We start from the raw sequence: 12,727 nt of genomic DNA on the forward strand, positions 1-12,727 counted from the left end.
GCTGGTTTATAGTTGTAACCTGTAACGTTTCCTGACGTCGGCAGCTTTTTATTGGCTGTGACGTCGCTCTCTCACTCCCGTCACACCTGGCGATCGGAGTGTATGTCTGCAATCTCGAGTAGCCACGATTGGACAATATGAACTCTATTTCATGCAACAAATGATAATTACCCTGCGCTTATATACAGTACCTAGACATACACACAGAGAACAATCAGTCCGAGGGACCAAGTCATCAACAGATCATAAGCAAACACATGGAGGAGGAGGAGGAGGAGGAGGAGGAACAGTATATTATTATTATTAAGACCCAGTGAGGCAGATAAGGAGAGCATTTTCTGAGCTTCTGCATTCTGCTGCAGGGCCTGTCTGAGTTCCCTGGTTTGTATGACTGAGTAGCTGCCATTTTGTTGAACACCTTGCTTCCCTGTCAGCATCCAGCAGCTCCTCCGCCCCAACCAGGCTGGAAGAATTGGAGCTTCTGCAGAGGATCGGTGGCGACTCTTTGCTTCAGATCGGCGCAAACCAAAAAGTCTGCACAAGACTGCGAGCTCTGTCTCAGTAACCTTCTCAATCTTCCACATTAATTACGTACTTATTGGACCTTTATACGCTTTGAACAACCGTGTCTAGGTGTGTTGCTTCCATTTGAAGTGACGAAGCCAAAACGTGTTCGACTCAGAGCTCTCTGTCTCCGTCTCTCTCACTCAGTCAGTCAGTGCACCTCGCTCATTCGTGCTCCCCCCCCCACCCGCCAAATACCAAAGTGCCACACTTGTGTTGCTAGGAAGAGCTTCCGTCACCATGGCAACAGTTGCCAGGCACCCAGCGAACCTCTCCTCACATGACCCTAGAGGAGGCAGAGCGCTAGCAGGGCCAGTCACGTGACTCGGGCGGGCTGATGCTCCGCTGCCTCGCAGACTCTTCTGTCTCACTGAGCAGAGACTCTCTCCGGTCCAATGAAAGCATTATTATAATAAGAATAACAATTAAAGGGTCATTCTCTGGTTTTATTAAAACACACACTCCCCTTACAGTATCCATCCAGCCCACAGTTCAGATTTTAAAAGATTCAACAGCCAATGTTACCTGCATTGAGGAGGAGGAGGAGATTCTTCATCAGCTCTAACAGCTAGGAGACTCAAAAGGGCAGCAACACACCAGCGGCGTATGATACACGAGCACATTTTCTTAGTCTATCAAGATCAGGGATTACCTCTATCAGCGTGATTCATAGCTGAGTAAAGCTGTACAGGAAGCCATAAAACACCAAATAATAAGAAATGGTGACGCTGTAAAAGTTCATACTCACTTGAACAGACTTAGCAAGGACCCATGGGCTGTGACTGACTCTGAACCTAATAGGCCATGGAAACTATGAAACTTAATGAATCACTTAAATGTGGTCGGCACGCACAAGCAGCCATACAAAAAGTTTTTGGTACTTGACATTTTTTACCAGCTGCCGAACTCAAGGGGACGATACGACATCTATATGTCACAATTATCTTGGCCGAAATAATTGGGATACACTAAATGACATTAAAACCGGAATAACCTTATATTTTATTTAGTAACACATTCTGAAAAAGCAGGGTCCCAATTAGACACAAGTCTCCTTTACTAGCCTGCTGTGGCTACACGTTTTGATAAATGAACTCTTTATTGATGATCTCTTTATGTTCTTATGTTCAATTTGTTGTTGACTACAACGTCTATCTCTACTTTCCTTCTGCTGTCTCGTCCGTTTAGCTTTGTGGGTTGATTTTCATGTTGAATGTTTACTGGCAATATCAGTAAGTATAAATCATAATCAAAACAGATTTGGGATTTATTTTTTTCCGGGCTCTAGTTCAATAAAACCAGACAGTTCAAAATTTAATTTCACGTAACTTTCCCCCCCTCCCTCAAAAATAGATTTTGGCACCGTTTTCGTGCTTCAGTCCAGTTTAGGTATTTGCAGTTGAAATCAGATTGATCAGCAAAACAAAAATCCCTTCAGCAGCAACTGTAGCCTCCCAAACTCATCAGAAAAGATCTGAAAACCACAAACCTGACTATCCCAGCTCGGAGTGAAGACTGGATGAGTCAGCAGCACTCCGCCGTTGATCAGATATCTCAAAGTACGCCTGCACAGGGCTGGAAAATGAACGTGATTAAAAATTAATCTCAAGGGTAGCGGCACAGTAATTTAAATGTTTGGATTCAAAGACAAAAAAATTTAATGTGAGAGTGGAAATGTAAAGGCTTGGGGCTGTCAGGTCGCGTTAATATCAGGACAAACTCTGTGTGAATTGAGATGATTTAGTCTGTTATCACCGCTGGGGTGTGTCTCGGCATGATGATTCTTCCTGGTGGAGTTTTTCCTGCCGGTGTTAAAATGGAAGCAGTGAGAACATTAGATAGAGAACCATATCTATAGGACAACACCTCATTCATCCTCCTCTCGTTGGGAGAGGATGAAATTGAAACCCTGCGTTAGGTTTGGGTGATCGGTTCTATTTTTCAAACTTTATTTTCGAATCAACATCTTGTGTTTTAACTTAGTCTAACTTTCAAAATGATAAGATGAGATTAGGACTGCACGATATGGTAAAAACAGCATATTGCGATGATTTTGACAGATATTTTGATATTAGATTAGTGTGGGAATGATCATTTATGCATCACAAATTTCATTTTCATTGAAAAAAGCATTGCACATTTGCAATTTTGATAATATTTGAATTCAGTGTGCAGCCCTACACGACATCCTGAATGAAGAAACTGGTGCACACTTAACGGAGCTACTGAACTTGGTCTGCTAACAACAAGAGCTAACGCTAAATACGTTCAAAACATTGCCTCTTCCTCTTCTGCTCCCAGAGCATTATGGGTAGTGCAGTCCTTTTAATACAATTATTGGCACTTGACACATCAGCTTTTGAAAGGGAGACGTTTTTATAATGTGTGCAAATAAATTAGTGGTCTGCATGTCCTTCACTGGCACACATCTTTTACATAGCTCGCAGATAGGCTTAGGCTGTAATTAAGGATTTAAAATTCACTCGTCACTGGAGCTGATTAACGGGGCTCAGCGGGCATCGCTCCACCAGAAACATCCCTGAGTGCTCTGCAGATTCTACAGATTATTTAACATCTTTATAACATTCATAACTTCTTAATTCTGATAGAAAGTTAGTTAAAACCGCATTGGAAAAGCCAATCATCCGTCAACCTTTAATCGGCTTCATTCTGTCCAAACTTTAGAAGAGAGAGCAGCTGGTTTAACTCACGGAATTGAAGCACGAAATGTAAAATGTTACTCAGCAGATAATTCCTTTTAACAAGTGAGCTCATCACATTTTGGATGCGGCCTGCAGGTATCTGTGTAAGCTGTCGGACCAGGAGCTGCGGCAGAGCGCGGCGCGCAACATGGCCGACCTGATGTGGAGCACGGTGAAGGAGCCGCTGGACAGCGCGCTGTGCTTCGACAAGGAGAGCCTGGACCTCGCCTTCAAATACTTTATGTCCCCCACGCTCACCATGAGGCTGGCAGGACTCAGCCAAATCACAGTGAGTCACACTCCCAACAGGACTCCACTCAAACCGGGTCAGGCTGATTTTAACAGGTGGTCTACGAGGAGCTCGTCACAGTAGCGCCTACGCCACTGGTTCCCAACCCTTTTCCTTAAGGGACCCTTTTTCTATCATTTAGTAAACTGACTCAGTGACATATTTTATGGATATTTCATATTATATTAAAAACTGTACACTGAACCCAAACAGTGAACTCAGTAACTGCAGGAAGTTTGTAAAAAAACAGAGATTTGGATGAATTCTGAGCAGATTATTTCCTGATTAGGGAACTTTTTATACAACTGTCTGTGTTTATGTAATTTTTAATTAGTTTAAACAATCATACAGACTTAATAACAAACTTCTTTTTTGACAAATTCAGTGTTTTCTTGTCCCTGACGCTTAACCATTGTTCTATTAGACAATATACTTTTACTTTTCTTGAAGTGAACCAGATGCTGAGATATAGATCTACTGTGTAGATTTTTAAAGTTTTCGAGCACACTTTAAAACCAAGAAGGTGTCACGAACCCCCTGTAAAGTTTTGGCATCCCCTAGTAGGAGTCTCAACCCCCAGGTTCAGAACCACTGGCTTCAGCAACCAACCTAAGAGAGACCTCTGTGATTGGATTCTGGTTCTGTATCACTGTAATGACTCTGGACCTGTATCTTAAGAAGACTAGTGCTCCATTTGATTAATCTGACTTCCAATAAAGACCCCAGACACAGTTTTGAAGTCTGGATCGGTCTGTATTTCCCAGGAAACGTTGATAATTACTTTCTTTTAATTAGAAGCTTTTGCTATGGCACTGATGGGAAATATACAAGCATGTATGATGTACTGTTAATTCACTCCTCATGGAATATGTGTGTCCCTGTTTCCTCAGAACCAACTACACACCTTCAATGACGTCTGCAACAACGAGTCACTGGTGTCCGACACAGAAACGTAAGTTAGTTTAAAGAGATCCGATGCCTATGCACAAAGGCGTCCATCAAAGAGCCATGGTGTCTATTATAAAAGTAAAATGGTGTACTTTAATTCATTAATTGATGATATAATGGCATTTTATTGATATCCCCAATACTAACCGTGCAACAGTCTTCAGACCTGTCAGTTGTATTTTTAGTCATTTATGAAAGACGGTGTTCATTTTCTCATCTGTTGCATAATATAATTTACAACTTGTGCTGTTTTCTCCAAAAACTACCTTGTCCAGTTACACACTCGTATTTAAACATGTTAAATGTGAATGTAGTGTGACGAAATAACCAAAGAAGAAGGGAAAGTCACCTCTCTATATACAGTCACTAAGCACCATGTCACAGCACACACAGCCTACTAAATGATGAGTGGAAGTTTTCTGCTTTTCATACTGAGCTGCGATTACTGTGTGTGTTATTAACCTTTCTGTTTTTGCTCCGGCCCTCCAGGTCCATAGCGAAGGAGCTAGCTGATTGGCTGATCCACAACAATGTGGTGGAGCACATATTCGGACCAAATTTGCACATTGAGGTGAGACCTTTTGATCCAGTCACGTGAACTGACGGCAGATGTATTCAAAGATGTTGTGTTGCGTTTTGTAACTATATGTCATACATGTTTGAGTTGCATTGTGTTAAAATGGAGTGCGTTTTCTTAAAATTTGTCCTCCAGTTTCTTCATTTAAGGAGGTCAATTTATTTTCTCCAAGCGCTGCTGGTCTTAAGAGAGTGTGTCTGTGTGTGTCTGTGTGTGTGTGTGTGTGTGTGTGTGTGTGTGTGTGTGTGTGTGTGTGTGTGTGTGTGTGTGTGTGTGTGTGTGTGTGTGTGTGTGTGTGTGTGTGTGTGTGTTTTCCAGATCATTAAACAGTGCCAAGTGATCCTGAACTTCTTGGCTGCAGAGGGCCGACTCAGCACGCAGCATGTGGACTGTATTTGGGCAGCAGCTCAGGTAATACGGCCTAGATTTACACCTGACTGTACACGGCTTTATTCCACTCCATTAACCTGTTCGTGACTCTGTGGAACAGCACGAAGGGCTCTGCAGGGGGTATCCACAGTTTTGGCTGCGTTGCTTTATTTGGAGTTATGATATTTTGTCTTTTTTAACAATTATTAATAGATTAATAGATCATGTCGGTGTGAACATTTTAATTGTAGATGTGTCCTATAAACACACTTCTCAGTCGAAATAGCTTGTTTTTTGTACATTTCTGGATGTTTTTATGAGAATATATAAGTATATGATTTGTTAATCAGTAAACAATTTAGTTTTCTCTCCGAATGAAACAATAAATACATTATTAATATAGTTACTAGTTAGTGTGGATAAATGTATCACTGCTTTGCAGTTGGTTAGATTGTTGATTAGAGTACAGCTGAATTAATGATAATATTTTTAATATGTTGCTTTTACCCATATTAAGTTCATTATTTATTATTAATTTTAAAATATTATATATAGACCATATTTAAAGTTACGTTTTCTGCTGTCCAAATCTGAAATAATGAATCCGACTTTTTGTTTATATTTTAGCTGAAACACTGTAGCCGTTACATCCACGACCTTTTCCCTTCACTCATCAAAAACCTGGACCCAGTGCCTCTCCGCCACGTCCTCAACCTGGTGTCAGGCCTGCACCCCAGCGCACACACCGAGCAGGTACACGTTCGCACACAGCCTCAATATTAACTTAAAACAACCCACTGTGATTGTATTTTAAGGTGTTGCTAAACGCTTGTGTGCCTCCCTCGCTCCTCAGACGTTGTACCTGGCCTCCATGCTGATCAAGGCTCTGTGGAACAACGCCCTGGCAGCCAAAGCCCAGCTCTCCAAACAGAGCTCCTTCGCCTCCCTGCTCAACACCAACATCCCCATGGGCAACAAAAAAGGTCAGTCTGGGTTTGTGTGTAATATTTAAAATGTCTCTGCAGCAACATTAGTTTTTATTTTCTCTTGACACATCGGCAGTGGTGGAAGAAATATTCAGATCTTTCCTTAAATTAAAAGTACCAAAATACCACAGTGCAGAAATACTCTGTAAATCCTGCATTCAAGATTACTAGATTACATTCAAGATACTTCAGTACAAAAAGTCTTCTGCAGAATGTCCCATTTCAGAATAATGTATAGTATATTATATATTATGAGTTATTAATCAATTTGTATTTCTTTTACAAGTAGGATAAAGGGAAATATATCAGAATTTTGTAATACATCCGTATGTTGACAATAAAATAACCTTGAATCCTTTGATTAAAAATCAGGAATTACTGGATTGTAATTATTAATTCATTAATGTGATTATCACTTTAATGTTGCAGCTGATAAAGGTGGTTAGGGTTAGGTTAGGTTTATACTTCTGGGTAGGTTGTGATTTTCTATGTGGTGATTAATAAAGCCTTTTCTTATCTTAAAATAAATATATATATATATATATTATATATATATATATATATATATATATATATATATATATATATATATATATAATTAATTAATTTATTTGTTGGTCATATTTTGTATTATTAAACTGAATCTGCCTTAAATGATCAAATAAATCCAAATTCTGAGTAAAAAGTAAAAAATTTCTGTCTGAAATGTGGTGGAGTAGAAGTATAAAGTAGCAGAACAGGAAAATACTCAAGTAAAGTTTCTCAGAATTGTACATTTACTTGATTGAGTCACTCCATGAGTGCACTTGCAGCCTGTGAGAGTGGCAGCGACTCCTCCTTAAATAGACGCAGTGTCGAAGCAACAGATGAGGCTTCACAGACGGCGTGCATCCTTCCTGCTCTGGCCTCTGCGCCACTACTGCGGGTGTCAACTGTGAATGTTTGTGTGGCAGGTTTGAATTCCTTCTCACAGGAAGTTCTCCGTCTGTCTACTTGTCTGGTCTCAGGTTCACCAGCCGCCAGTCCGGACAGCAGTGACAACAGCGACACGCAGCACAGCGGAGGCAGCGACATGGAGATGGACGACCAGATGATGACCGGCAGCAAGAGGAGCCAGCAGAGGCTGTCTGACACAGAGGTACACGCAGTTTAAAGTGTATTTTGTTTATTTAAAATGCTTGATGGAGAATAAATCATTTAAACCAGGGCTGCTGCTGGTATTGTAATAATCTTGCTGGCTGGATTATGTTAGATTTTGATATCATGTTGCAGGCTGGAGGGCACAAACCTCCATAAGATGCCTTAAGACATTTCAGATATTTAAACCGGAGCTCTGACCTCTGACTGACTGTCACGCTGAAGACTTATAATATAATATAATATAATATAATAATGGTTTGTTGTGGCTGTTTGTTCAGGAGTCGATGCAGGGCAGCTCTGATGAGACGGCCAACAGCGTGGAGGAAGGCAGCAGCGGGCCCGGCAGCAGTAGCGGCCGCAGCGAGGCCTCCAGCAACGAAGCCGCATCCAGCCGAGCCAGCCAATCAGCCGGGAGCCCCGGCAGCGAGATGCACTCAGACGACATGGCGGACAGCGAGGCCTTAAAGGAGGAGGAGGAGGACGATGAAGAGGAAGACGACGAGGAGGACGATGACGACGATGAGGAGGACGAAGACGAGGGGAACCGGTCGGCTGCCGAAGGCGGGCAGCAGAAGGAGCCCAGGGAGCAGACGGAGTCGAGGAAGAGGAAGGCGGGGGAGGCGCTCGGCGAGGGGTCGAGCCAGGGAGCGGGGCCCAGTGGTTCAGGGGGCGGGGCCAAGCCCAAGGTTCTCCCCTTCAACCCAGAGACTTCTGCTGTCATGGTTACGGCAGCATCAACGTCACTGGAGGGCCGGATGAGGATGTTGGACTCGTGTTCTGCGTCGTCCTCCACTCGGCCCGATGGGACGGAGCCCCAGCAGCAGCCCTCAGACATCGGCCCCTCACAGATGGTCCAGGGGCCTCAGGAACCTCCGTGCCTGCCGCGGCCCGGGGACTTCCTGGGGGAGGCCATGGGCAGTGAGCTCTTCAACTGCCGGCGCTTCATTGGCCCACAGCACCACCACCATCACCATCATCACCACCACCATCATGAAGGGTAAGGCCACCACTCTAGGGATGGCTCCATACTCAATACATTCGTTCCATCCCTACTCAACACCGCTCTCTGCTGTCCGATACTGCGACCTCGAATATCTGCCGATACCAATCTGATTCCCCTCTGATAAACAACTAAACTCTTAATAATACATTTGAATGAATGCACTTTGTTTACCTTCTATAAAACCCCGTACTGTGAAACTCACTTGGAACCTTTTAGCTGCATCTTTGATTGGTTCAAACATTCAGAACAATATTTAAATAAATTGCATTAATACACAAACTGCACTCAGCTGTTTTTTCTTCCTCGAGCTTAAAATAACTTCAGACAGCCGACGTGACGACAGCGACGCTGACAGGTCTCACTTACATTACACATACTCCTCATCTGTGTCTTCTCTCTTTACAGCTCGCTGCTCAAAGTTTAGTTAAGCCTTTACGTCCTAGTTTAGGCTGATAGATAGCATTGGATTATTTCTTTATTTTCACCCTGATGTCCGATGCAGGGGTAGTATCAGCACACCAACTGTCTAAAGTCTTGGCCAGAGGACAGTTGGAGGCTGCGGCGCTCATCGTAAATGTTGAACAAGATACTGGTTGTTTTACTGAGTACTACACATGACTACACATGATCAGTGGAATCACAGAATACAGAGGTTTATTCCACTAATGTGCAGCAGGTAGCAAGAAAATACCAGAAAATCTGGGTAAAAAAACAACACACTTTGTGTTTCAAAAGAAGGCATTGGCAGTTATTGAGTTTAAAATCAATCACTTTTATTTCGCTTGAAACTTTTTCATCACAGGTTGCTCTCAGGTTGAATTAAGGAGAACTATGATTTAATGGACAAGAACTGAGCGAAGTAGTTAATCATCTGGGGGCGCTCGAATGTGCTCGGGAAATGTCATCACAATCTGTCAGTTAGATTATGAGATATATTATGTGCAGAGCTGACATTTGGCTTTGAGATAGTGTTTCCTCTGGGGAACATGAATGTGTTCTATCTAGCAGTCGGTTTCTAATGTTGCCTTTCTGTTTAAAAAAGGCAGCTGTGATGTTCACATTGTGATAGAGCTGGTTGATCAATCTGCCTCTCTGCCTCCTTTTCTAAAACCCTCCCCGTCCTCCTCTTCCTCCTGCTTCAGTCCCATGGTGGAGGACATGCTCAGCGCCGACGATGTGAGCTGCAGCAGCTCCCAGGTCAGTGCCAAGTCGGAGAAGAACATGGCCGACTTCGACGGCGAGGAGTCGGGCTGTGAGGAGGAGCTGGTCCAGATCAACTCCCATGCTGAGCTCAGCTCACACCTCCAGCAGCACCTCCCCAACCTGGCCTCCATCTACCACGAGCACCTGGTGCAAGGTGAGCCGCACTCAAGGCCTTAAAAAGTTCCGAAATGTGAATATTCTGACCTATATGACCGGTTGTTTCCACTATTAGTTGTTGTGTTCAATCATTAATTCTAAGTCGTGTGCGCTGTAATCTCTGCAGGTCCGGCTGTCCATAAGCACCAGTACTCCAGCAGCCACGCTGTGACTGACATCAACCTAGACAACGTTTGTAAGAAGGGCAACACGCTGCTGTGGGACCTGGTCCAGGACGAGGACGCGGTATGACGTCTCTTCTCTTTATGAACATATCTCAGTGTTCTTAATTTCACATGTTAGCAGACTGTACTTTAACAACAACAAAAAATTTACACATAAAATAAAATAACAGTCTATAAACTTTAACAGGGTGGTTTTTTTTTTTTGGGGTTTTGTTATGGGGGGAGGCCCTGTTGTGTATTCTAACTGTTGGCTAAACATGGATTTAAGCTGTATTCGAAAAATAGAATATGAAATTGAACAATAAAAAACATTTTTTTTTAAACCCCCCCCAAAACCATTTTTAAGTGCTTTACAAAATACAATATGTGAAAGTAGACATCATAAAGTAAGAATGCTAAAAGTTACACATACAATAAAATAATAATATAAAACAAAATAAAGCGATAAAATAAATAAAAGAAAAAAAATTTTATTAGACATTAAAAAGTCAAAGTTTAACTTTTACAGAACAGAATATTTAAATGCTTGTACACAATATTAATTATTGAGTTTGTTCATCAAGATTCATTAAAATGATCAAAGTGTCTCTCATCTCAGAAGCAACATGAACAAAATAAAAGGCCTTTTTAAGGAGTCCATCAGAGGAGAAAGGCTGCAGTTCAGCCTCAGTGTGATCTCACGTTTAATTTCTGTGTGTGTTTTCAGATTCATCTGTCCGAGGGTCTGATCAATGAAGCAGAAAAGCTGTTGTGTTCACTCGTCTGTTGGTTCACTGACAGACAGATCCGAATGCGCTTCATCGAGGGTTGCCTTGACAACTTAGCCCACCACAGGTACGGCGGACCCCCGCCAGAACAACCGGTCTGATTCCATCCAGGGTTTCCACTCATAGGAGGAATGTCTGAAAGCTGAACAACACTGTGATTTAATTGTGTTGAACATGCAGGAGGAGATTCATTCTTCTTCAGCCTTCGAGCATAAATAACACATTTCATGATCCAATCTGCAAATATAAAGTCAAACAGAGTAAAAAATAAGGGTGAAATAAACTAAACATGGAATTTTGACTAGTTATTAACTCCTATCTCTTCATCTACCTGCAGGTCTGTTGTGGTTTCCTTGCGCCTGTTACCCAAACTTTTTGGCACTTTTCAGCAATTTGGCTCCAGCTACGACACCCACTGGATCACCATGTAAGTAACATTTCCTACATCATTTCTTGTTTTTGTATCATAGCAACCAAGTTCAGATTAATGTGTTTAGCAGCTGCTGTGCTTCAAGCTGTATATTGAACCTCTGTTGTTTACAGCAGACCTACTAAACTTTATATTGCCAGTTTGAAGAAGCTCCTAAACCATCTTATTTCACGAGTGTTACTGACTGTTGCTTGTCGGGTCCGTCAGGTGGGCTGAGAAGGAGCTGCACATGATGAAGCTGTTCTTCGACAACCTGCAGCACTACATCCAGGAGGTCCGGGAACACCGGCACAAGTTTGCACTGTGAGTCCGTCACACACTCTCCCGGTTCAACAGTGACACCAATACTTACATGTCGCTCCAAAAGAATCACAGTTAAACCCGAACCGAGGTGAAGTTAAATTGCTGTGAGGAATGTATCCTGATGTTATGACCATCACCACCCATGTGACAGGAGCAACACATTTTAAATTGAACGTTATGGATTTCAGTAAGATCAGTAATAGTAATACTGACGTGTCTCCCTTTGATGTGTTGTTGCAGGTACAGCCACAGTGCGGAGGTCCAAGTCCGTCTGCAGTTCCTCACCTGCGTCTTCTCCACACTGGGATCTCCAGACCACTTCAGTAAGAATCTGCTTCTTTTTTTTTTTTTTAATCTTGAGGCTTCACAAACCAATGGTTGACGTATCGATAGGTTCACACTATAACTTTATGCAAACTTTTTATATGGTTATGACTTTTAACATTAAAGGTTCAGTTAATTCAAAACCTATATCTTGTTACATGAAGTCACACAGTGGGTATCAGGTTTATGTGTCAAAGTTTTGAAATGAATGAAAACAATTTGAGAACCAATACAACAGAATATTACAGACACAACAAGATCTAAACCTATATGTCTGCACTGTGTATGGCCAATGTGCTCCTGAGGGTGTAACTGAGGACTGTAAGCAGCTATTCATTTTGAAAGAGCAACAGCCAATGGGGAAACTCCAACAGTCGACCGACCAATGGTGTAACTTCATCACTCATGCAGTCAGTCAGGGACTTACAGGGCTGCGGTCCAGCCTGAAATGTCCTTGTTTAGCTTATAATGATAATAATTATTATTATAATTGTTGCTCTCAAGAACACGGCCAAGTACATTTTAAGTCTCATGTTGTAGTGAAAGAGAGTTAAAAAAAAATCACACTGACAACTCAAAATAGTTCAAGTTGCTTTGAAAAACATCCAGCAGCAGTTTAAAGTGGATGTTATTTTTAGTGAATCGACTTAAATGTACATAAAACAGGTCTGCAGTTGTTTGGCTTGGCGTTGCCAACCCAGCTGTATTTTCCTAAGAGAAGCACTAGTTTGGAAATGAATGAGTGTTTTCTCTCTGTGTCTTTGGGGAACGATGCTAAAAT

At 42.2% G+C, this 12,727-nt stretch overlaps 1 protein-coding gene across 4 annotated transcripts in view; it reads left to right on the forward strand.

The window, feature by feature from the left end:
- The window catches only part of usp34 (ubiquitin specific peptidase 34), a 53,516-nt gene that overhangs the window by 14,397 nt on the left and 26,392 nt on the right, over window positions 1-12,727 (forward strand). For all 4 annotated transcript variants that reach the window (XM_051385045.1, XM_051385048.1, XM_051385046.1 and 1 more), the window contains exons 7-20: window positions 3,363-3,555; window positions 4,446-4,507; window positions 4,993-5,074; window positions 5,399-5,491; window positions 6,077-6,202; window positions 6,303-6,432; window positions 7,443-7,573; window positions 7,854-8,572; window positions 9,721-9,935; window positions 10,065-10,183; window positions 10,829-10,956; window positions 11,227-11,316; window positions 11,527-11,622; window positions 11,863-11,945. In XM_051385045.1, coding sequence (XP_051241005.1) covers window positions 3,363-3,555; window positions 4,446-4,507; window positions 4,993-5,074; window positions 5,399-5,491; window positions 6,077-6,202; window positions 6,303-6,432; window positions 7,443-7,573; window positions 7,854-8,572; window positions 9,721-9,935; window positions 10,065-10,183; window positions 10,829-10,956; window positions 11,227-11,316; window positions 11,527-11,622; window positions 11,863-11,945 — 2,267 coding nt within the window. The remainder of the gene's footprint in view (window positions 1-3,362; window positions 3,556-4,445; window positions 4,508-4,992; window positions 5,075-5,398; window positions 5,492-6,076; window positions 6,203-6,302; window positions 6,433-7,442; window positions 7,574-7,853; window positions 8,573-9,720; window positions 9,936-10,064; window positions 10,184-10,828; window positions 10,957-11,226; window positions 11,317-11,526; window positions 11,623-11,862; window positions 11,946-12,727) is intronic.

The sequence above is a fragment of the Dicentrarchus labrax genome, unplaced genomic scaffold (assembly GCF_905237075.1).
Source record: "Dicentrarchus labrax unplaced genomic scaffold, dlabrax2021, whole genome shotgun sequence".
In the NCBI taxonomy this organism is placed as follows: Eukaryota; Metazoa; Chordata; class Actinopteri; family Moronidae; genus Dicentrarchus; species Dicentrarchus labrax.